General features: G+C 35.1%; 3 protein-coding genes and 1 non-coding gene across 6 annotated transcripts; 2 read left to right on the top strand and 2 right to left on the bottom strand.

Moving 5' to 3' along the window:
• Positions 1-483: 483 nt before the first annotated feature.
• Positions 484-7,681, bottom strand: LOC130748215 (uncharacterized). Its single transcript, XM_057601383.1, has 9 exons — positions 7,530-7,681; positions 7,334-7,399; positions 6,170-6,302; positions 4,830-5,112; positions 2,554-2,682; positions 2,429-2,478; positions 2,108-2,205; positions 1,668-1,955; positions 484-1,225 (listed from the first exon to the last, which is right to left on the bottom strand). Exons 2-9 carry the CDS (start codon positions 7,385-7,387, stop codon positions 743-745), a joined length of 1,518 nt encoding a protein of 505 aa, XP_057457366.1. The 5' UTR covers positions 7,388-7,399; positions 7,530-7,681; the 3' UTR covers positions 484-742.
• Positions 7,682-7,748: 67 nt separating this feature from the next.
• TRNAG-UCC (transfer RNA glycine (anticodon UCC)) lies at positions 7,749-7,820 on the top strand. The gene has a single exon. It is a non-coding gene; the product is annotated as a tRNA-Gly (tRNA).
• An 871-nt stretch (positions 7,821-8,691) lies between these two features.
• Positions 8,692-18,126, bottom strand: LOC130748937 (3-hydroxyisobutyryl-CoA hydrolase-like protein 1, mitochondrial). Of its 2 annotated transcripts, none has more exons than XM_057602186.1 (14): positions 17,867-18,126; positions 17,687-17,767; positions 17,038-17,106; positions 16,852-16,915; positions 16,657-16,736; positions 15,290-15,373; positions 14,764-14,848; positions 13,815-13,900; positions 13,601-13,722; positions 13,218-13,278; positions 12,467-12,565; positions 12,256-12,357; positions 12,124-12,165; positions 8,692-8,980 (listed from the first exon to the last, which is right to left on the bottom strand). In XM_057602186.1, the coding sequence occupies exons 1-14, from the start codon at positions 17,990-17,992 to the stop codon at positions 8,849-8,851; spliced, it is 1,233 nt and encodes a 410-aa protein (XP_057458169.1). In that variant the 5' UTR covers positions 17,993-18,126; the 3' UTR covers positions 8,692-8,848. The 2 variants fall into 2 exon arrangements, with proteins under 2 accessions (XP_057458169.1, XP_057458170.1); XM_057602187.1 differs by lacking the exon at positions 8,692-8,980 and adding an exon at positions 11,655-11,989 and having other exon boundaries at positions 17,867-18,120.
• Positions 18,127-18,526: 400 nt separating this feature from the next.
• LOC130749683 (uncharacterized) lies at positions 18,527-22,061 on the top strand. Of its 2 annotated transcripts, none has more exons than XM_057603058.1 (4): positions 18,527-18,671; positions 19,656-19,754; positions 20,145-20,412; positions 21,415-22,061. In XM_057603058.1, the coding sequence occupies exons 2-4, from the start codon at positions 19,671-19,673 to the stop codon at positions 21,561-21,563; spliced, it is 501 nt and encodes a 166-aa protein (XP_057459041.1). In that variant the 5' UTR covers positions 18,527-18,671; positions 19,656-19,670; the 3' UTR covers positions 21,564-22,061. The 2 variants fall into 2 exon arrangements, with proteins under 2 accessions (XP_057459041.1, XP_057459040.1); XM_057603057.1 differs by having other exon boundaries at positions 19,653-19,754.
• Positions 22,062-23,310: the final 1,249 nt, after the last annotated feature.

Genomic DNA, 23,310 nt, shown 5'->3' with positions numbered 1-23,310 from the left:
ATTCTTTTCAATTTTCAAGCAGACATAAATATTGCATTTGGACAACTTTTTTCCTTTTTGTAGGGTGAATTATTTATATTACTTTCCTGTTTTACTCCTTTGGAATTTTCAACATTATCATGATGACCTCACTATCCCCATATCGTTCTAGTAGGGGGTGGATTATTTCCTCAAGTCAATAAGCTCATTTCTAGATGCTTTAGTATAATATCATGATTGACATAGCACACTGCGTGCATGTTTAAATACATGGAAAATCATAATAAAGCTAAAATTATGGTTTACAACTACAAAAAGCTAAGAGAAGTTACTTTTTTTAGTGCTATTTTAATTCAACGTAGTTTTACACCGTGTATTTGAACATGTATGGCCTGACTCAATTCCAATTCCATTAATCTAATTCTTAACTACCACTACATTCCCTCACACTCCATATCCATTTTACTACAGTTTCGATCATATCATTCTACTAAAAGCCACAAGAACAGCAAGTACAAGTTTTTATCATTCGACATGTTGCCCAATCCATCATTGACTCTCCATATTTTTGGTGGCAATGTTAAGAAAAAAAAAATATAAAGCACGTGAGCTAGATTTACTCAACAGGAAAGCTACATATACTTATGTATATTCTCATCCATGTCCTGCTTCTAACTTTTTTTTATCTTCTAGAATAGCAAAAATAAAAAAATAAATAGAATAAAATAAAATAAAATGGCAGGTACAACAAAATTTGTGTGCTTCATTCATCTTTCATAGCAAGGTCATGCCTCTTTTTCTGCCCCACTTCCACAAGTAGAGTCAAGAGAGCCTCACACACCTGAGATGCATCTCCTTCAGCAGGGTCATCATTTAGCGACGAGTAAACCATCCAAGCATGGTCCAATTTACGCGTAGGTCGGACCACAACAGATCCAGGAACTTCGGCATCTCGACACGTCACAAGCCCGTCACTCTTCTCACCATACCTCACTTGCAGTAACTGCGCACAGGCAGCCAGAGCAGCACCTAAGGGCATCACCACAGGGAGTTTTGTGGTTTCACCTGCCGACGCGACCAAGGGTAGTTCAGCATGTGCAACATGAGATAACGTGGCTAAAACAGCAGGGGAAATGCCAGCTTCAGTGCGAAAGGAAACAACAGGGAGTTCTTCTGGAAGATGATGCTCCTTAAGAAATTCCTGCCGCCTTTCATATGTCAAGTCTTCTAAGGCTCGCATGTCACCCTTGTAATAGAAGACAAATAGTAGCAAGGGATAATAAGTTAAATAATACCGGACATTCACAGAGCTAGAAGACACTGACCAAGGACTAAGGAAATATGATATAATTATGTAGCTTACATGACAACAATAAAGAGAAGACAAAATGTAGGACAGGTTAATTAACGAGTTACTACACAAAATAAGTAGAATCATATCATCATATAGCATTCAATTTTGTTTGTGACAACTGACAAGTATAATTAGTGCTAGTGTGCTACCTATTTGAGACGGCGTGAACAGAACCGTGGGCTTCGGGGAAAGGGTTAACAAAAAGATACAAACATGTATACGTATCATTATGCTCTAACATTCACATGCAAAGAAAAAGATGCCAAAGAAGACAGGACACACATATCAAGTGCAAACAAGGTACAAAAGATGATAATAGGAGGACTCAACATACCTTAATTACTCGACAGATAAGAATCTCAGTAAGCTTCCGTACATTTACATAATCACCAAGTTGTCCTTGTCGCAGAAGATCAGAAGCTATAGGTGTACCACCATAGGGACTTTGTGCTAAGGCCAATCCCGCAACTTTATCTTTCAAATCAGACCAATACAATGATAAAGCAGCTGCTGCATCTACTCCTCCTTTGCTATGACCAAGAAGCAAAACTTGTTTCTTTGACCCCCAATAAATTTCCTCAATATACTCTTTTAGCTCTCTGGCATTTTTCTCAACTGAACTCTAAATTCAATAATAGAATGTAAGAACAAGAACACTAACAAAATCTACACAAAAATTAGAGTTAGCTTTTTTCGTAAGAACTATGATTATTATCATTTCTTAGGGCTATTGGTTATTACTATAACAATTTAAAGCTACTAATTGTCATATACCTCACTATGAATCTTGGCAATATGACAGGCCAAACCCAATTTTGAAAAACTGACTTTCGTATTGACAAAGTAAAGTGGACCATGATTACTGAAAAGACCTGCCATTGTAAAAGAAAAAAAATGTTAATAGCATAAAAATAACATTGCAACCAAAGTTCTGCCATTTACAGCCTATATCACAGGGGGCCACAAAATATGTCCTTCTGGCTTGATCATTGGACTTCAAGCTTTGGCTGTGTGTGGGGGTCAGGGTGTTATTTTTTCTGAGGGGGTTGGTCGTGGTTAATCTTTAACCTGACCAGAAGCATAATAAGTCACTACCTGGAATTAACAAATAAACCACCGAATTCGGCAATTTGTGAACACCATGCCTGACAAAGTGGGGAAAAACTGAGTTAACAAAATAACAGTAAGATTTGAGAAAAATTAAACAATAGGATACTAACTTTATATTGCCAAGAATTTCCAGGAACCTCTCAGTTCCATCTTCAACTGGAGGCATTCCTGGAGCACGTTGAAGCCATCCTATATCATCCGCAGATCCACGCACAGTTCTTCGAGCACGATCAATCAGGCTGAAGCAACAAAGATAAGTTTATTACCCCCATTTCAATTGTCAAAAGCTCAACAGTTAGGAGTTTAGATGGTTCTATCTGAACAAAAAAACCCCAAAAAAAAACGGATTGGCAGTTTTTATGGAGAAACCAACATCATAAATTTCTATGACAGGTCAAAGTAAATCAGTAGAGTTCCATCGCATGCTGGCTTAAGAAGCATGTACCTATGTGGCAGAGCTTATACCAAATCTTTCAATCATTTAGCTACAGTATTTGACCTAGGATAAATTTCCGAAATCCGAATATTTAGAATGAAAAGTAAAATTCTACATATCAATATCATATAAAATTATAAATTGAGAAAGATTTGGACAGAAACTAAAATTTACTAAGAGGATGAATCAGAAGACAACTGAGTATAAAAAGAAGTAGAGAAATACAAGACTTGAAAAATGATTTCATAGAGGAAAACCTTCTCTTCCCAGTGCCAATATCAACCCCACAATCCCCAAAACGAAATCCCTCCATATACACATCCCACTTAGGGATTCCAGCATTCTTTTCTTAACTGTTTTTCAGCCAACAATTCCACTCTTTCCCCTTCCCTTATTCCCCATCCCTCATCTACCATAAGTGTCTGATAATCCCTCCATATACACATCCCATTAGAGATTCCAGCATCCCCTTCTCAACTGTTTTTCAGCCAAAAATTCCACTCTTTCCCCTTCCCTTATTCCCCATCTCTCATCTACCATAAGTGTCTGATAAATTGATAGCAACTAGTATTGACTTTAGAAATTAGAGAATGAATCCAAAACAAAGCTCTGAGTAAAATAGAAAGGAGAAAAAAAATACAGAGACTGAAAGAACAATATCAAAGAAGACCTTCATTCCTTGTGGCAATAGCCAATCCACAATTACCCAAATGACTGTCTGCCTCCCCAACCTGGATTCCAGAACTCCCATCTCCACTTTGTTGCTATCAAATGACCAATCTACTAGAGTCTCCCCTTTCTACTCCTAACCAACTTCTCCGGGTACTATTCCAATATTGCCCCTTCCCTTGTTTCCCATGTGTTGTCTAGCATAAGCGCCTAACAGATTTCATATTGCCATGTTTAACATCAATTTTCATCTTAAAAAATGCACCAATTATCAATTAGAGCATAAGTTGCGAATTCCTAAAGTGGGACCAATAATAAAATGGTATGCATGGGGATACTCGATTACACAAGGAAAAAAAGACAACTTTTATTTGCTGAGCCCCTGGACTCTATTTTACTTTACAAACTGAAAATACAGTATCCTACATAATTTTTGGTTTATCCAACACTCATGGAAAGGAAAGAAAAACATGGAAAAACAACGGAAAAAATATATGTGGACAAGAACGAGAGAATGAAAACTAAATGCAGAGCCTCAATAAAGAGGGGAATAATATTTTTTGTCAACGAAGGATGTAATAACAAACAAGAAATAATTAATATGAGATACCATATATTTTTCTTCTTTACAGACTCAGAGGTTCCTTGTGTTAGAGATGCTGCTTATATCAGTACAATAGTATTCAGTCCAGTGTATACTTGTATCCTACACTTGGTTGTATTCTGTCATGGCCTATGTAATTTTGTTAGCTTTTAGTTACAAGTTAGTTACACAGCTGTAATTAACAGCTTCAGTTGCTGCCTGTTAGAGTTAACCATGCTGTATACAGAAGCCATCTTGTATTGACCGATTCATTCAATGAAATCAATAACAGTTTCACAGAAAACTCTACCATTTTCTCAGTTTTATTTAACTTTCTATCTCGTGATCTTCAACACCTTAAACTCATTTCTCTTACTCGGTCTTTATGCATCTCAGCGCATTTAAAAGTATACTTTTGGAACAGATACTCATACACCAAATAAAGAGGAAATTTAAGGAGAACCACTCATTTTCTTAAAAGTTCTAAATTTATAAATCATTGTCATGATACCATAGTCTTTACTGTCACTGCACCCTCATAAGTCAAGCCTGTCAGACACATCAACTGTGTTGTTCATAAAAGCCGTTACCAGCTAGTGACATTATAACAATTCAGTTTTATAATTAAGACAAAAGAAGGATTTAAGGGCTTATCAGAAAGAAAAAAATCACATTTAGGTTGGGTTGACAAACAATACCTTTTGAAAATGGAAATGCCACTTTGTCCAGTATTATTTGATTCAACAAGCGCACTGGCATTTTGCAATGGATCTCCACCAGCAGTTATTGTGATTTCATCATGCACATGGGCAGACGCAGAAGTAGAAGTGTTAGATGATTCAACACTTGTTAAATGGTTTCTGTTTGAAGAAATATGATCAATTTCAGTAGATGAAGATGTCTCGGCTTCTGCAGAAGCAAAAGTTACGAGTTCTTGTGGACGAATGTCAGAAGCACCAGAGTGTCTTGAAGAATTTTCAACTGAAAATTAACAAAAGCTTCAAGGTCTTAAATTGCTGCAGTCAATGGCCTGTAGTTACTACCATTAATTTAAAAAAACATGCAACAAAGTGACTATAAAGAAAACGCTTGGGTTTTTGACAGAAATCAAATAAAAAAATAAGATGAAAGCAGATGCATCAGAGAACAGTGTAAGGATATAAGAATGAAGTTTCAGATTCAACAAATTCAAAATTATGTATAGGTGAAATTTCATGAAGTTGAAAAGAATCTCAAGTTCTACAGCCATGCCCTTAGACTAAAGTGATCATGAAGACTTGAAAACAACAAGGAATAGAATATTCCCAGAATCTAATTAGATTCACAATAAATTGTGAAGGGAAAACGACATAAACGTGAAAGGTTATATATTTTACACGGATTTTGCTATAGCTGGATTTCTATATGGTTTAACAAGAGCACAAGTTATATAAAAATAATTTCATTATGTGAGGCTTTGCTTGTTCCTTAAAAGGTGAGTTTTAAGCAATCTCGTTAGGTTTTGAATTTTCAATTCCCTTGTATAATGCAGCAGTTGAAGTGACATAAAATCTTAACTGCATCATTTCTACTTTTAACAAAAAGTAGATGAACTAATTACCTCCATACAATTTTTCTGGCAGATAAATATCACAGATGATATAGCATAAGCTTACTTAAGCTGCCTTATACTTGTATTAGTTAAACCTAAGCTGTTACTTTTGTTTTAGTTAGCTTCCTTAAAAAGCTTTCTCTTCTCTAAGCTCTATATATAAGAGCGTACTGTATTCAACCAATTCAGGATATGAATAACAGAATTCAGTTACAGTTTATCTTCTCTCTCTGTCTCTTCTCTCTCTCTCTCTGTCTTTTATCTCTAGCTCTCACTATCTCTATTAACAAACAATATCTTGACATGCCACATAATAATGCAGCTTCATGATCACCTTTTTGTTTACGGAACTCTAGAGACTGGCTGCATAATTCCTTAAGCTTCTGAAAGAAGAATCTACTTAAAATACATTTCTGAAGAACTAGATAAACCGCAAAATAAGCTTGCCTGAATAATCAGAGAAACAACCAGTGAAGTATGATGTTGTTTGTGCAAAATAAGAAGCAGCTTCACTTAGAGCTGGCACTGATGAAAATATTTGAGGAATAAGCCCATCATTTGCCAAACCATCTTCCTGTGCCTGTAAAAGTTAAATTTATTTGCATTTCAGTAACAAAAACTAGTAAAAGTACATCTTTCAATCAGCACAATCATAAAAGCAAGGTGGAGCTACTAGCCAAAAGTACAACTAAATGCCATAACAAATTAGCAATAAAGCATTTGAACCAAACAAATCCCTATCTATAGGAATCATAAAATGAATACCACAAGAAGCCAAGTATCATATTTAAGTCTAAGAAAACTGATCTTGAGCTAATATACGCTAATAAAGTATTTGTCATTGTGCATTTAACTATTCTTTCAACACAGATTTTTCATATTGCTCAGCAGAACCCCTTTTTCTACAATACTGAAAATTTCACATTCCTGAGTCTGATTCACCATAACAACTAGATAGTAAATAGTAGATACCCCTTTCATATTTAAGTATCTTATCAAAAATATTATATTTTCCCTATTACTCAGCACTCAGCAGAACCACTTTTTCTACAATACTGAAAATTTCACATTCCTGAGTCTGATTCACCATAATAACTAGATAGCAGACTTGTTAATAGCGCACCATAGCGGCGCAATAGCGCTATAGCGTAGCGCTCTGGGGTTTCACCACTACTCCACTATTCACCGCTATTTGTCGCTATTGTCCGCTATTTGCCGCAATAGCGCTTGAAATAGCGTGTTTTGGGCTTGCCGCTACGCTACACTATCCGCCACTAACAACCCTGCTAGATAGTAGATACCCCTTTCATATTTAAGCATGTTATCCAAATTTTTATTTTTTATTTTCCTGCCAGAACTCCAGTTAGTTGTTCCAATATTCAATGTCTAACACTTGCAGTTACACCCACATTGGGAATTTTTTTCTTTCTTTCTATTAACCTTAATTATTTCCCCAATTCATTCATCTAATAATTTTCAAAAAGACCACATTTTTATTTTTAAAAAGTCAGCTTTTGTAGATTTTTAGTATAAATATCAAATTTTAATATACAATTGCAATTTGCAGAACCATTTATAAATCATGAAAAAATTGGGAAATACGTTACTCACAACTAAGGGTGTTGTAGTTGAATCTCCACGCTGCGGACTCCGAGCTTGCACCATCGAAACCAGTTTCTGCCAAACACGAGAAATCAAGTTCATGTTGATTGAATTGAATTCAATCCAACCACGATAATTTCCCAAATTCAAAACAAAAAAATTCAAAAGCGAAAATTGGAAACATGTGTTGAATCATTGTATGTACCTTGCGAATCAAAGTGACTGTGAATTGAAGAAAGGGATTTGAATTGAATTGAATTCAGAATCAGGGAAAGAGCGATTGCATTGGAATTGATTCCAATGTGATTGTGATTATAGTGTTTCTTAACGACGCGGTAAGACGAAAACGAATGCACGGTTAAACTACGTCGTTTTAGACTGAAGATTTGGTTATAAGGTCACATGTGGAATGATATTTCAACAAGCGTTTGTAGTCCAACGGTTAGGATAATTGCCTTCCAAGCAATAGACCCGGGTTCGACTCCCGGCAAACGCATTTTTTATTTTTGACGGAGATATACATTTCTGGCGAGTTGGAACCGCCAGAAGTGTGCATGTAATAACTGCCACTGGTGATTTTTGAGGAAGCAGGAGTTGACACTACTTGACACTACAGATTTGTTGTAACAAGCATAGTTATGATGTTGTTTGGCCATTATCAAGGCAAATGTACACAAGCATGTTTTCTGGTGGAAACTGAATGCATTTAGAGAAAAATCTTAATTGATTATTTTTTTGGAAAATTTCCCCCCTAAATATAAGTCCATTTCTAATATTTAGGTAACATTGATTAATTTTTTCCAAACTTACCCTTACATTAAAAACTTAATATTTCAGCTTTTCATATTTTAATTTATTTTCAATGCCGCTATCATTCACTAACCTTAACTCTAGAAATACAAGCTTTTCATCTATTGGATTACTTGGTGGACTACAAGAGTATCAAATTAAATGCATTATATGGAGTACAATTCTAGATATAGTGGGATATTATTTTGGACTGAGAGTTAATTGAAGTGTTAAAGTTATAAGTAAGGACAATTTAGTAAAGTTAATTAAAAAGTCTTACAAATTTATTGCACTTAACGAATTTTAACTAATTTTCTTAATCCTAGATATTTAAGTAAAATTGACTTATAATAAGGAACGGAGGGAGTAGTTGCCTCAGAAATTATAGTCAAGTTTATAATTTTAATGCAAGTCTTGAAATCTACAAATGAAAATTAAAGCATTAGAAAAATGGGTAAGGTTGCTTGTAACACCCCAATTTCTCAACTGAGGAGTCACATTAGTAACCTAACAAAGTCTAAGGACCAATCTGCAATCCCTAAAAACCAAGGGAATTTTTTTTTTCTGTAAAACAACTAAACACTTCGGCTAAAAGGTTGGAAACATACCATAACTTTATTTAGATAACTTGTTTCCCGATATACAGTAATAATAGTTTACAATACCATAAGTAAGGTTCAGAATAAACATGCGCACTTTAACAGTGGCGGAAGCAAGACTTTAATAACAGAGTTCTCATAAAGAAAAAGAGACTCCAACATAATCCACAAGAAGAGAAGCAAAGCTGCTTCTCATACCTCTACTCCACCGCTTACAACTCGATCTCCAACTCGAGTAGCTATGCCTCGGCGGAAGGATCTCCATCGCCTAATAGCGTTAAGCGCCCAAACAACAAGTAGCAAATAGAAAGGGTTAACTCCATGCAATTACCATGTATAAAAGAGAAAAATCATGCTGTTCGAATTTAATTACCTGGCATGGTAAATAACTAGCAACATAACTCAACTCATATATCAACAACTTAAACATAAATCGGACTCAGATAATAATAACCTCAACAATGTAACATCAAATCAGATATCAATAAACCAATACGAAAATCCAACAACATAGGGTCAGGTGTTAGTTCCCTATAATGCAACTATATGCTGCTAAGAAAATGGATCGATCAATATCGTCTCTCAAGACGGGACAATGATAGGACACACCTCCTCATCGCCACTTATAACGTCATACATGACGGGACAATCATAGGACACACCTCCTAATCGCCACTTAACGTCACACAAGACGGGACAATCATAGGACACACCTCCTGATCGCCACTTAGCACCTCGCAAGATGGGACAATGATAGGACACACCTCCTCATCGCCACTTGACTCAAGCCCTATATGCCAAGTCAGACAATAACAAAGCCCACCCAAGGACCAATCCAAAGTAATCACATGTTCCATCCACTAGGAAGCAGTAACGACAGAAACCAGTAAACGGCCGAAGCCTCTCAGAAAACATTTTCCAAATTCAGCATAATAATCATAATCATCTGCCAATCAATATAAACATCTTCATCTCAAACACAGGCAGTGCGATAAAAGCATGCAAGACTCAAAGACGCTCTAAAACCGAGTTACCCTTACCTTCGTGAGTAGAAGTTGGGCATGGAAATTGCGAACCTAGAACAAAGAAAACACAATCATCAACACAAGCTTCACTAGGAGCAACACGATCTACTAATACTAATCGAAATCGTAAAGAAAGCCTCTAAAGCTTCAGAGTTCCTATTTAGGCACAAATTGACAACGGAGACTTCGTTCGCTAAAACGAGCATAACTCGAGCTACATAACTCAGAATGACACGAAACCGGCGCCAAAATTTCGACAATTGAAAGAGCTACGCAAAGGCTCAGGTCATAGAGACCCAAAAATTATTTTTGGACACGGTACCCAAGCAATTAGGTTTCGGCCACTATGGAAAATAGAGTTTTCGAACTTTTTCTTCGATCTAAATCAATTCACAAGGTAGTTTTAGGGTAAAACTAAGGCAAAGAAATTGTCGGAACAATTTTCGGACAATCGGGTCGAAATACGACTATCCAGGGGCATTTTGGTCCAAAATAAAGGCTCAAAACTTCAAAGTTATCAGTTCGGAAAACAAATTTGACAGCAACGATCCTCATGATATCCGTGACAACAAATCCTAAAGGCACGAAGTCAGATTAAGTCTTTTCGACAATAAAGTTTCGAAATGTGAGACAAAAAGAGTTTTGAGTCAATTTTTCAGATCCTGGACAACTGAATCGCAATCAGAGTTTACTGACAGAGGTTTTAGACTCAGGGGAACATAAGGAACATAACCCAAGCGAGAAATCAGAGAAATCGGACAATTTTAGAAAAAGCTCAAAACTTAGAGCACAGAAACGACTTCAGAAACTCAGCAGAAACAGAAATCAGAGGCAGGATTCATGATAGTTACCTCGATACCTAGAAGTAGGGACGAACTGCACGAAGATTGGTCAAGTTTTCGCGGAAATCTCCTCCCCCCTTGCTCCCCACGAAATCAGCCACAAATGGAAAGAAAATGAGAGGATTTTGCTTTTTCGCGCTATTTATAGGCGGGTGAAATCGCGGGAAAATGAAAATTTCGCGATTCCGATTTTTGCAGCACGATCACCGAGAAATTCTAAGAGAGATTCTGGCGTCAGAATTCCAGAACTCAAAACAAATATCTAGGATTTGGGAAAAACGATATCGAAAAACTCAAAAGCGGTGTCGGTTAATCTGCCCCGAAAAACTACTTTTTGCTGTGATGCTCAAACGACAAAACTTCCAACTGAAGAAAGATTGGAAACGTCGAAACAAGTCTGGCAACATGGACGGAATCTTCGTTAGAAGTCCCGAATAGAAAAAGTCTTCATCCATTGCTCGAAAATAGGGTTTCGAAGCAAAGAAATTAGCGTCGGCGGACATCCGAAAAGTGAAACCTATCGTGCGTACAGTCCAGAGTTCCGAAATGAAACGCTGGTCGAAGGAAAAATAAAGAAAATCTTTAAATTTTCCAAGGATTCGAAATCTCACTTAAAACGTTGCTCTAAAGCGAAATTAGCCTATTCTGGACACGCTTGCCATAAGGCGGGTGTGCAGACGACTCGCTCTAATTCCTAAAATGACTACGCAACATTCCTCAAGCAATTCCTGAACTTTCTTCTTCATTAATCTTTCTCAAATATCAAACTCCTGTCACGCTTACACTGATTCTACGCGTGAGTCGGAAATTAGCTTGTTCTGAAAATCCAGGTCTTACATTGCTCGGAAGCAAGTGATTTAAAGAACCAAATACACTATTAACCTCCCATCTATTTTGCGAAATACACTGACCTCCCTTCCTTCATACACCATTTAGAATAATGAGGGATGTTTAGTGTTATAATCATAAATCTTAGAGGATATCAATGCAATAATGATAAATCTCAGAGGAGGTCAGTGCAATGTCCACAATAAAATAATGGTGATTAGTGTCTGCGAAAATAATAGAGGGGAGGTCAGGGCAAATTGCACAAGATGTTATTCCTTTCGCCAAACAATATCTGTTTCACAACTCAGCTTTCACAATGCACATATTATTGTGATAATCCTCTAGCTAACATCAGATTGTCAATACGTACAAGCATGACCAATGCTCTGAAAAATATTCAATGGTGTCTTTGTGTGTATATCTATTTGTCCAATTCAGGAAACACCTTGTGAGAAAGGGAAGCTACAAAAATGCTTCACGAACTTTTGTGGGCAGCTCTAGATCAGGTTCAAATTCACTAAGAGGTAAGAAATATTGATCTACCATATCTTCAGACACCTTTTCCAAGGTTGGAGGATCCCACTGCATATATTTGATTGGTAATCGAGTATAAATTTAGATTTCAAAGCATTTACACAGCAAATTTTAAATCTGAAAAAAATTGGTTCAGTTGGGCAAAATTCCCATTTCAATGAGATAATGCAATCAAATAGTACCTTTGGTGCCAAGTCCTTGTCCACCACACGTGCCCTCACTCCCTATATAATGATATCAAATCAACTTATGTTAACTGTTAAGAAAGACACAATAAGATTGTTTCAGTTTCCAGAAATTCACTATGCTTATACCTCACAGAAGTCACCAGATATCTGCTTAGATATTCCTTGTAAAGTCATACGGTACTCGCGCGATAAGCACTGATCAAGGGTCTGAAATCTACCTTCTCGTATCTGCACCAGTTAGATGGATTACAATGTAGACACGGTTTCTTATACGGAAAGAAGAACAATGAAAACCGGAATTCTAAGTGTTTAGACTTCAGGCACAAAAGGAACTCACAGATCTCAAGGAAACCTTCAAGCTTAATGGAGAAGCTTCTTTAAGTCTGTTTAGGGTAGAAATGCACCATGCGTCCTTTGTTTCACTTGCCGCAACTTCCTGATGGAAATTTATTAAGGATAAGATTTCAAGAAAAGATAAAATGCTCACCAAAAGGTTAAATCAGACAAAAGAAAGGATGGCATACAAGAGACGCCAAAACATATTTTCCATGTTGCAACTGTCCGTACACATTTTCTTGTGATTCTCAAATGGCATCAGAAATGTGTTAGAAATTTGTTATTATGCATGTGTAATTGGGCTAAAGCCTACATTATGCTGATCTTTAGTTCTCATTATAAGTAGAGACAGGGAAACTAATCAGAGTTGGTTAGTTATATTTCCATTCTTAATTTTTCGGACATAACAAATATGCAACTAGGCGAACTTATCTTTTTAGGCGCCAAGGATACAGTTCACATGGAAAGCCCCAGATTTTCAACTTAAATTAGAACTCACATAAGGGGGGTAAATGAAACCAAACCAACCCTTACATGCATGCCATTCCCCTTAGGGGTAAGAGTTTTCTCCATAGGGTAAATGCTTTCCTATTTTGTCACTCAGGAAATATGGAGAGAAATTAACAAAAGCGAGAATATTAATAGTTACTTCCTGTTTTAATCTTTTAAGCAGAATGTTAAAAACAAATGCAATTTTCAATATAGAACTGTATTGAAAGCTTTGAAATATTAAAAAAGGATGCAAATCTTACCAAAGCATCAACAATCTCTTCAACTGTGTCATGGCAAAAGCATTTGTCCAGAATTTCAAGCCTGAAGAAAATGATAAGTATAAATAAGACCTATCTTATATTGAGTTAAAATAAAAAAGACAAAGTAACTAAAGAGAGCATTCTGTCAACTTATTTTTTACCACACTATTTCTGTCTTCTTGCAGGATTTCCACTAACAATGGTTCTTTTTAAGGGGATTTCTTTTTTTTATTCGTAGAGTGAATGTAGGGCTCTTCTAAGATAGTGTGCTTGTGAATTGTGATATCTTTCCTTTGTCTCATAATATTTTCTGTTCTTTATATTATTTCTTTCTACCCAAATAGTAAAAAACACCCTTAGAGAGAAGGTGAGACAGGTCAAACCTTTGTAGTATGCTACTTCTATCTTTGTGTACAAGGTCACCATACTGTTCTAAAGTGGTTTCGATGACAGAAGGGTCATCAGTAATCAATTTCCCCAGCTGTTCTTCAATTAATGGAAGCCTCTACAGGACAAAACAATGGTTTTGAAGGTTATAGAGACTGAAAAGTCTATTAGAATTGGTAAAGAAGCAAGCTGAGTTTAACAGAACTAAACTTCAATTAGCGAATAGTGTGTAGCAAGTCCACAGGTAACCATCTCTACTCCGTTCAGTTTTTCCCCTGTCAGAGCCAAGTACTCTCCTGCATAGAATGACAACCTATAAAACAAAGAAATACTATAGATAGAGGTAGTTCATCAATCATATTTTCATGTGGTGATTAGTTCTTAACCCATGAACTTCCCTACAATCATTTTAAAAATAAGATTAGCCTATTTAATAAATCCTCCAATGTTCAAATATATATATATATATATATATATATATATATATATATATTCTGTCAACACTTAATTGGATAAATGCCAAAAAACAGAGATAGAGAAATTTTGAGGAAGTGAGGCAAAATTCTGAACTTTTCATTATTCTTTTCGTGAGAGCACAAGCGGTTGTTTGTACAAGACAAGCAGAGTGATAGTCACAGGCTCACAGCTATGTGACCTTAACTACCTGATCATAACTAACAATTAACCACAGCTGAGGTCTACATGGAAGGCTTGAATAAACTCTGTTTCATGCATTCCCATCCAAAACAGTATATTCTAATAATAAATAAAGCCAGACAACAGTTTCGGTGTATAACATTTGATATCAATGGAAGTAAGAATAACAGTTATGGAATGCAAAGCTGTATACAATCAATGGAAATATGGAATTATATCTCCCTCAATTCCAATTCCAATTGTATTAATATTGTACCAACAAGACTTTCCTATGACCAAGGTTTTTTTCAGAAGAAAACATTCTAAATTTATAGCATCTTGACCAAAGACAATTTTCAAAACTTTACTATCACCCCCCCCCCCCTCCCAGGGGCACGATTACAAGTAAACATTAAATATCTTCAGATTATCTCTATTAAAATGAATTACATAGAATCTGCCTATCCATGGATTTTGAGTAACACAAAAGCAGAAGATAAGGCATGTATACAGATAACAATACCTAGGTGACCAGGTAGATGTGAAAGGTAAAAAGATGCTCCAGCATCAGGATGGAATCCAATATGAACTTCAGGGGTAGCAAACCTCTGCAAAATGGTGATAACTTATAGTGAACTCAGCACATGCAACGCAAGTGTTTCAATGCATATACCTCCTAAAAGGAAGACATACTTCTAGAAATTTAAAATTATCACATCAAATATTCAATAAGAGCATCACTATTTGAAGACACAATATGTATCTAGAACTAGCTTGCACTAGTAACCCTATTTACAAACTAAAATGTTCCTAGTCTAAAATAGAAAAGGGAATCCTAATCCACTAGAAAGAAGACACTCCAAGACCCAACACATGTAAACCCTAAATTCTGGAATCACAAATCTTGACTTACAAATAACAATCCATAGTGACAACTGTAAGAATAATAAAAACTATCGCACTTCATCAATATGGTCAAGGATGAGAAAATGTAGTTTTGAATGAGGGTTAATTGTGTACATATTTACGAAAGCTTCCATTTTACATACAGTTTTATCTGTTGCAACCCGGAATGTCCCAGGGATTGAAATTCCTGCTCCACCACCCATGGTAATGCCATTCAGAAGAGCCACCTGCAAGAAATTTATTACTGTACAACTTCTGTTTCATGCTAATAAACTAGGGAAAATGAACATTGATTTTAAATTATCTAACAATTTGCCTGTGGCTAATGTGAAGAATGGGATCTGCAATGTTGTACAGGATTGAATGCTAGAGGATAAAGAGCCGACAAGAAAGTAAACACATTGTCACAGAGAAAAGAATGTCGTGATGGATGAGTGATTACACAAGATAGGACTGGAGATATAATTATTAGAGGAAAATTGGTAGCTTCCAGAAAAGTTGCAAAAATCTTGTCTTAGATTACTCGATTATGAGATGAGAAGACTCGTAGATGCATCAGTTAGAAAGGCTGACCAGATGGAATACAGTCCAATAGTTAGAGGTAGATGGAGACGAAGAAGAACTATAGGCCAAATTATTAAGAGAGATTAGGAGTAAATGATCTGACTCCATACGTGATAAAGAATTATGTTTTTTATGTATCATGTATGTAGCAAACCCCAACTAATAGGAAAAGGCTTGTTTGTTATTGTTGTTGTATATTGTGTCAAAATATTAAACTACATATTATAAAGGAAATATTAATGATGTCATTTACTCTATTGACCACTTTGCCCAACCACTCTGAATGCTAAGAGGTGTAATGTAAGTGTAATTATGTAGTCATCGTATTCATATCAGTGTAAATTAAGGTTTAGGGTTCGCCATCGGTGATTAATTAGTCATGGTATTGCTAATAAGCTTCTTAATTTAGTATAGTTTTGTTCCTAACTTTTCTCTCTACCCATTAATCCTTTCCCTGTTCTACTACGAAAGTCAGCTCGTAGCACATTAAGCCGAATCATTAAGTTGTAAAACCATATTTTATCATCTTTCTAAAGGCTCAACTCAAAATTGCAGGGTTTAGCAATCCTAATAATACATGGTACATTTAACATGCTTTCTCCAAGAAGAATGTGTCCGGATCCTCTTCTAATAGTTGTCCAAGTCTTTTGGGTTGTAACTTGTAAGTAACATTTTATTTGCACTTAATTCTGATATTCTGTCAAGAATCAGGAGCCACTTGGGCTGCACTGTATCACCACTTATTGTAGTCCTAAATTTTTTTATAACCTTAGAATAGCTCAAATTTAACTGTTATTTCCAAACATTTGTATTTCAATGGTTTTAAATCAACATTTGAACAGTAAATGTGTCACGCGTATAAGAACCAGTAGATATGAGTATATCACACTTAAATATCTAACAAAGAGAGCACAAATAATTTACCACTTCCAAATAACATACTCACATGTGGCTTCATATATGTACCTATCAGGTATACAAAACTATATACTGTTCTGAAAAATTCTTTACAGGCTTCCATTTTCCCTGCATATATAGAAAGGATAAAATACATTTTAGAACCACAAAACTAAGACCATGACTGAGTTCAGAGTAGTACTTTATCATCCAGATCTTAATGGGAAAAAAATTCATATTTTACCTTTGTTTATCAAATGGTAAAGGGCAACAATATCTCCACCAGCTGCAAATGCCCGGCCACTGCCCTTAAGAAAATTGAAAATGTCATGTAAGTTTCACATCATTAGATACATGAGCGCACAAGATCATTGTAAATTTTTTGTCATATGTAAAAAGAGGTAAAATGATAACAGAAAATATATCTTACCTTCGCCATCACAAAACCAATATCAGGGTTATCTTCCCAACTTCTATAAAGTTTATGCAGTCTTGCCCCCTGAGAAACAATAGTATCATAAAAAAGCATGTCAACCCTTACCCTAAGTAAGTACAAAATCAAAACAAAAACAGATATACAAGTGTAATGCAAGCAATAGATTCTTCGATACCCTCTGCATCAGTCATTCTAATGTTGACTGATATCCCACGCTAACATCACTAAGGGCATGTTTGGACAATAGTGTGCAAAACCATAGTTTGACCTAATGGAAAAGGAATTTTTCTTGCTTTTACTCAAACCACAAACCATGGCTTTACACCTCAAAATCAGTTAAAAACTAAATTAACATGACTTTGCGAAACATGTTTGTAGACGAAACTCAATCGCCACACCTCATACATTAACTCGAGTCATCTCGCTATTAGTAATTATGGGGTCAGCACAGAATTTCATCCAATAATTAAAAGAGCAATGCCAAGGAGCATGTTGGTACCATTTCTTGTCAAAATATAAAACATGATGAATGATTAAGAGTTTAACTAGTGCATGCATTTGGGTATAGGAGAGTGGAAAAAGAAACAAAAGCAAAAACCAAATTAACATCCTGAAAAGGGAAAATGAATGATAAATAAGGAACCATGGAGGTGTTGATAGCGTTGAGAGCAGAGGGTCTATTGAGAATGGCGATTCTGGAGCAGCCATTGCCTTCAACCAAAACCTGCAAATAAATTGAGACAACAATAATTGTTAATAAATAAATAATAATAATAATAAAAAGAAAAACGAAGAAGAATGTAGAGAAGAGGAGAATGACAACGTTGTTGTTATGATCATCTTGATGATGTTGTGGGGGGACAGAAGAAAGAGAGAGTGTTCTGTCAAGAAGACTCAGCTGCTTTGCGGTTTTTGCTAACCGCAATGCTCTTCTGCTTTGCATCATCATTTTGCACTTTCTGTCTCTCTGGAAGATGGGATCAATGGAAATATTGGAATGGGTATCAAACTATCAATTGATGATAGATGGACTCACTTCATCAACCCTTTTAACTTTTAGAGTCATCATGGCACTAAAAACTTGGGTCAACATAATCTTTTTTCTAATGAAATGAGTTTAGTTTTCTATATCAAATTTAGGTTTTATATACCACACAAATGATAATTTAAGTGATAAGAGTTACGAGACATGTGAGTTTTGTAAGGAGGTTTAGGAATCAATCTTTAGGATGGTACAATTTATCTTTTCGATACACTGGAAAAAAAATTAGGCTTTCTAAATTACCCATCAAGGTTAAATGGGTGATTTAACACCATCTTGGGTGAATCATTGATTTTAATGGCACTCTTATATGATTTTTTTTTTAAGAATATGCTGTGATGTTTTAGGGCCCAACAAATAAAAAAGGGCCCAATAGGTCAGATTCTTAGGATTTTTGTGCCTCCAAATTGGGCTTGACTTTCAGTTCATACTCCTGTGTAATCATCATCCCATTAATCAACCTCAAGTTTTCTACTTAGCTGAAGCAAAAGCAAAAGCAAAGAGAGAGAAACAACAAACATTGAATTGAAGAGGAGAATTAGCAGAACAAATCATTATTTGGTTTGAGCAAGGTTGTGTTGTGCTGGTATGTTTCTTACTTTCTTTTGCAATGTTTACTGAATCATTCATTGGTGTTTCCTTTTGAAAAACATGAAACTTTTCATTCAATTTTAGGATTTGGACTGTACTATGATTTCTTTGCATGTTTCTGTTATGGTGTTCGATGAAGGAGAATAGGGTTTCGGTGCACTCCTAGCTGAAAACGCTATTTCTGAATGTTGGATTTTGTTAATTTTTTTGGTTTTTTATGAATGGTAGTGTTAACTGATTCAATTGGCTTAAAAAAATTTGAAATTATGCCTTTGTAATGGAGGTTCAGTTGATTTCTAATCATGCATGGTTAGAGCTTAGATTCTTGTATCATTGTGTTGAAAGATTCTAGATAGGTAATTGTTTACTGCTGAAATTTTAATTGGATAAGTATGTTGAAACTGAAACTTCCATGCCTAAGAGTGTTGCACAGACCCAAATTTCATTTAGATTTAGGTTCTGGAATTTTTATAAGTGAGAACCAGGAGCTTTGATGGGTTATATTCCTTCAACTGTGAAGAGGACATGCATAAAACTACCGCTGTTATTATTCGATTTAATTAATTTTTGTTGAGGTTGTAGAAGGTGATCTAAGAATAAAAATCATGACTTTGACAATGATGTTTGTGTTTCGACTTCAAGACTAAGTTTAGGGGTTTTTACTTTGTTAAAAAGTTGTCTAAACAAATGAGACTTCATGACATCGTGCGTGTAGGGGAGATACCATTATTCAACGACCCAGCTCTGCGATCCTACACGATTCCACTGAAAACTGACTTCACCGTGTAGCAGGTGTAGCAGTACCGCAAAATTTGAAAACATTGTTTTTTAGGCCTTATATTTGGTTTTCATTTATATTCCATAGGTGTTCTAAACAAAAACATTATTTTTCCCATGGGTATCAACTTAATGCTTGTCGGTTGTGACATTATTTTGCACAAAGTTCTCAAGATAATATTTTATTACAACTTTCCAGCAGTTTCTTGTGTAAAATATGGATGAGACGATGAAACAATTCCAAACAACGTTGACAGAAGTGGAAGTGGAAGCTGAACATCTTCTTTTAGCCCGACATCAGGTAATTCAAAAATTTCGAATTGAAAATGATTGATGCTGGTACAAATACTTACTAACTAAATAAGTTATAAAATTCATTAAAACTGAGTAAAATCTGTTGCATATCATATCACACCAAAGCATTCTTCTATGTCACCCTTTATCTCCCGTAATCCCTATCAGTTTAGGCGCACAGGTATGGGGTATCTAATTACTTAAAATCAATATAATTTCCATATTACTATGTTTTTTCCTTGACGACCTTCAATTCAATACTATCAATCAAGAAATGTTTTGTTCATTATGTCAATGAAGACTATTTATTTTTCTTCTACTGTATCCCTTGTGTAATATCTTTCTATGAAATTAAGTGGGATAATGCAAATTTCCTTATTGATAAACATACATACAGCTGGTTGAGAATGATAAATTGAGAAATGGGAACAGAGAAGCACTTACCGTATTAAGGAAAAAGGCTCGGACAACAAAGAGTAGTGTTCCATCTCCTTTTGAATCAATAATGAAGGGAGTTGCAGGGACCAACTCAAGACCTTTGGTGCAAGAGGTGTGTACCACCTGCGGCAACCATGACTCTTCTGAACAGACGTGGATGATGTTTCCAGGAACTGATCTTTTTGCCAGAATTCCATTTCATGCTGTTCATACTATATTGGAAACAGGTGCTTCATTCATTTCTTCCCACCCTAGCCTCTAACTGTAAAAAGCTACTCCCTCTGTCCCTTATTATAAGACCCCTTTTTGTCTCACAATAAGGGGTCTTATAATAAGGAACGGAGGGAGTAATAACAATGAGAAAAAGAAAGTAAGAAATATTCTGTATATGTATGGCCATGTCAGTTGTCTTTTTTCATGTGTTGGGGGCAAATTGCTTGCTTAGCTAAATAGCTATACTTCTTCGTTTGTGGAAATTCTACAGTAATTGTGTTCGGTAATCATCTGCAATCATCCATTTTTAACATCTTTGCTTCAGTGAAATTTTGGAATTTGTGAGATGATTTCCCCCCTCATGTTTTTCATACAATACAAATGTAAAGACAACTAGGTTATGTGCGTTAGTTTGGAGTATGGATTATTAGCCATTCTCCTATTTGATATGAAAAATGATATGCAGATGCAATCGTGTGTCTCTGATATTTTCAATATTTCTATATTTTTTTATTGTAAATCATTTTTAATTTATTTAAATGTCTGTCTTGCTGCATATTGGTTCCACCTGATTCTAGTGATCAATTTCTTCATGTGATTACATGCCCTGAAATGCTGACAATGAATATAATTTTACCTAAATATGGTTTTCTACTGCACTGTTTAGCTTTTCAAATGCCCACTTAAAGAGTGATTCTTTTGTCTGGAATTAAATCTGAATTGTTAGTATAAGAACAGTCGGAGGCATTTTAGTTAGTGTATTAAATCTGAATTGTTAGTATAATATGGGTCATACATTAATCAAATGATTGAGCATGGGTCATCATTGTGCATCAAATTATTATTCTGAAGTTCTAATGGGACTGGTTATTTTAGTTCAGTTCTTTTATTAATCATTATTATCTTTGTGAAAGCCCTATGTTTGAACTATAGCGATATGCCCTTTCTTTTTATTTAAAACCTGATTTCTATTGACAAATGGTGGTATCTTCTTCTTACCAACAATGTAATTACAGATCAAGCACAGCTTGACTTTGAGGCGAAGAAACTTCAGAGCACCGTGAAAGAAAAAACTTACCTTATTTCGGAGACAGGTGTTCTTGCTGACAAGATAAGTCCAGGAGTGCTCAAATCACTTGTAGCCTTAACTGACAAAGCAAAGTAATATACTTTGAGCTGACTATAGTGTTGCAGTACTTGTTGGAAGAAGCTCTCTTGAGTCTGTTGCTGTAATTGTGTAAGCAATGGTTTTTTGCCTTCTTTCAATCAAGTGTTTTTTTCTATGAATTTTCTGGGCCAGAATCTATAGTCTTTGTGATCCATATTACTAAATCCAAGCTGTTCCCCAACTTCCAACCAAGTAATGCATTTAGAACCTTGACCAATTTGGAAAAAAAAAAACCTTGACAAAAACAAAATGCATTTAGAACTGATGAATGAGAATGATTTTCATGCTTAGAGGTAGTATGCAATTATCGCCTAGTTCATGCAAAATTAATAATAATGGGTGTTGAATTCAGCTTGCTTAGTTGTTTAAGTGTGTATGGAAAAATTTCTAATGGCCATGATCAGCTTGGACGGTGTGATCTTCAGCTACTTCATGTCTTATACTTTCACATTTCTTATGTGTTACCTTTTGGTGAAAGATATTTACATGACCTAATTCTCTTCATTATTTATAGCTTGGTTAGCAATGACTACAAATGCGTGACGACTCTTCTTTCTTTGATGTTGGTTTCCTTTGGAAGAGAACTTTTCTGTAAAAAGTGTTCTGTTAAAGCAAAAAAATGAACAAGCTCTTGCATAAAGATGGGAATATCACTAGTCCCCAACCAGGGATATAACTACTTTGAAATAGACCCACGAGCTCCTTTTAAAAAGTTCATAATATGTGAACTACGATCTTAGTAATGAGCTTGTAAAGGATGTTGCACAAGAAAATTGATCTAAGGTCTTGAAAATCAGAAGGAGCATTGACTTTTGGAACCAGAGATATGAGCATTTAATAAATGGAGAGATCAAAAATATCCATGGTCAAAAGTTTCTCGAATAAACTTTCAAATTCATCACCTACAATGGCTATGTTTGGCATGTCATTTCAGGTAGCTTATAACTTATTTGACTAGCTTAAAGCTTATTTGACTAGCTTAAAAGCTCTTTAAAATTGTTTGGTAAATGAGCTTATTCTAGTAGCTTAAAGCTTTAAGCTATAAGCTAATTGAGGTAGCTTATAGCTTAAAGCTTATAGCTTATTAAAATTATTCTTTTTTTTATCCTTATTATTTTATTAAAATTCCACCTTTAGCCTTATATGTTTTATTATATTTAATTCAATAAAAATATAGAAAATAAATAAGTAAAAATTAATATTATATTTTTAAGATGATAAATAACTTGAGTGAAATTAAAATATTTAAAGTTATAATAATTTAATATTAATATCATTAATGTGAAAATAAAGTAATGTAAAATATAAAAAATAAAAAAATTTATCCAACTATGTCCTTTTATGTCATTTTTACAGTTTCAGCTTGTACAACAGTTAGTTTTACCAAACGTTTTTGTTTCAATCACACAACTTTTCAGCTTTCAGCTATCAGCTATCTTATCAGCTTTCAGCTAGCTTATAAGCTTTCAGCTAGTTTTTCAGCTTTCAGCTAGCTTATCAGCTAGGCGTGCCAAACATAGTCAATATACTCCTTGAACATTAGTAAATAGTAATGCAAGTGAACTATACTTAATTAATTTTTTTCAAATTCAAGATTAACAATTGAAATTATAACTATCATTAGCGACAAATGTTTTTCCATTCCCAAATTTTGTCTCTAAAATGAGGTGTAACGTAGATTTTAGATAAGAATGAGATGTAGTGTCATTCTTCCAATCCTTGAGAATAAGGGGAGAATAAGTCA

Source organism: Lotus japonicus, chromosome 3, assembly GCF_012489685.1.
Source record: "Lotus japonicus ecotype B-129 chromosome 3, LjGifu_v1.2".
NCBI classification, from domain to species: Eukaryota; Viridiplantae; Streptophyta; class Magnoliopsida; order Fabales; family Fabaceae; genus Lotus; species Lotus japonicus.
This window is presented reverse-complemented; position numbering and strand designations above follow the sequence as displayed.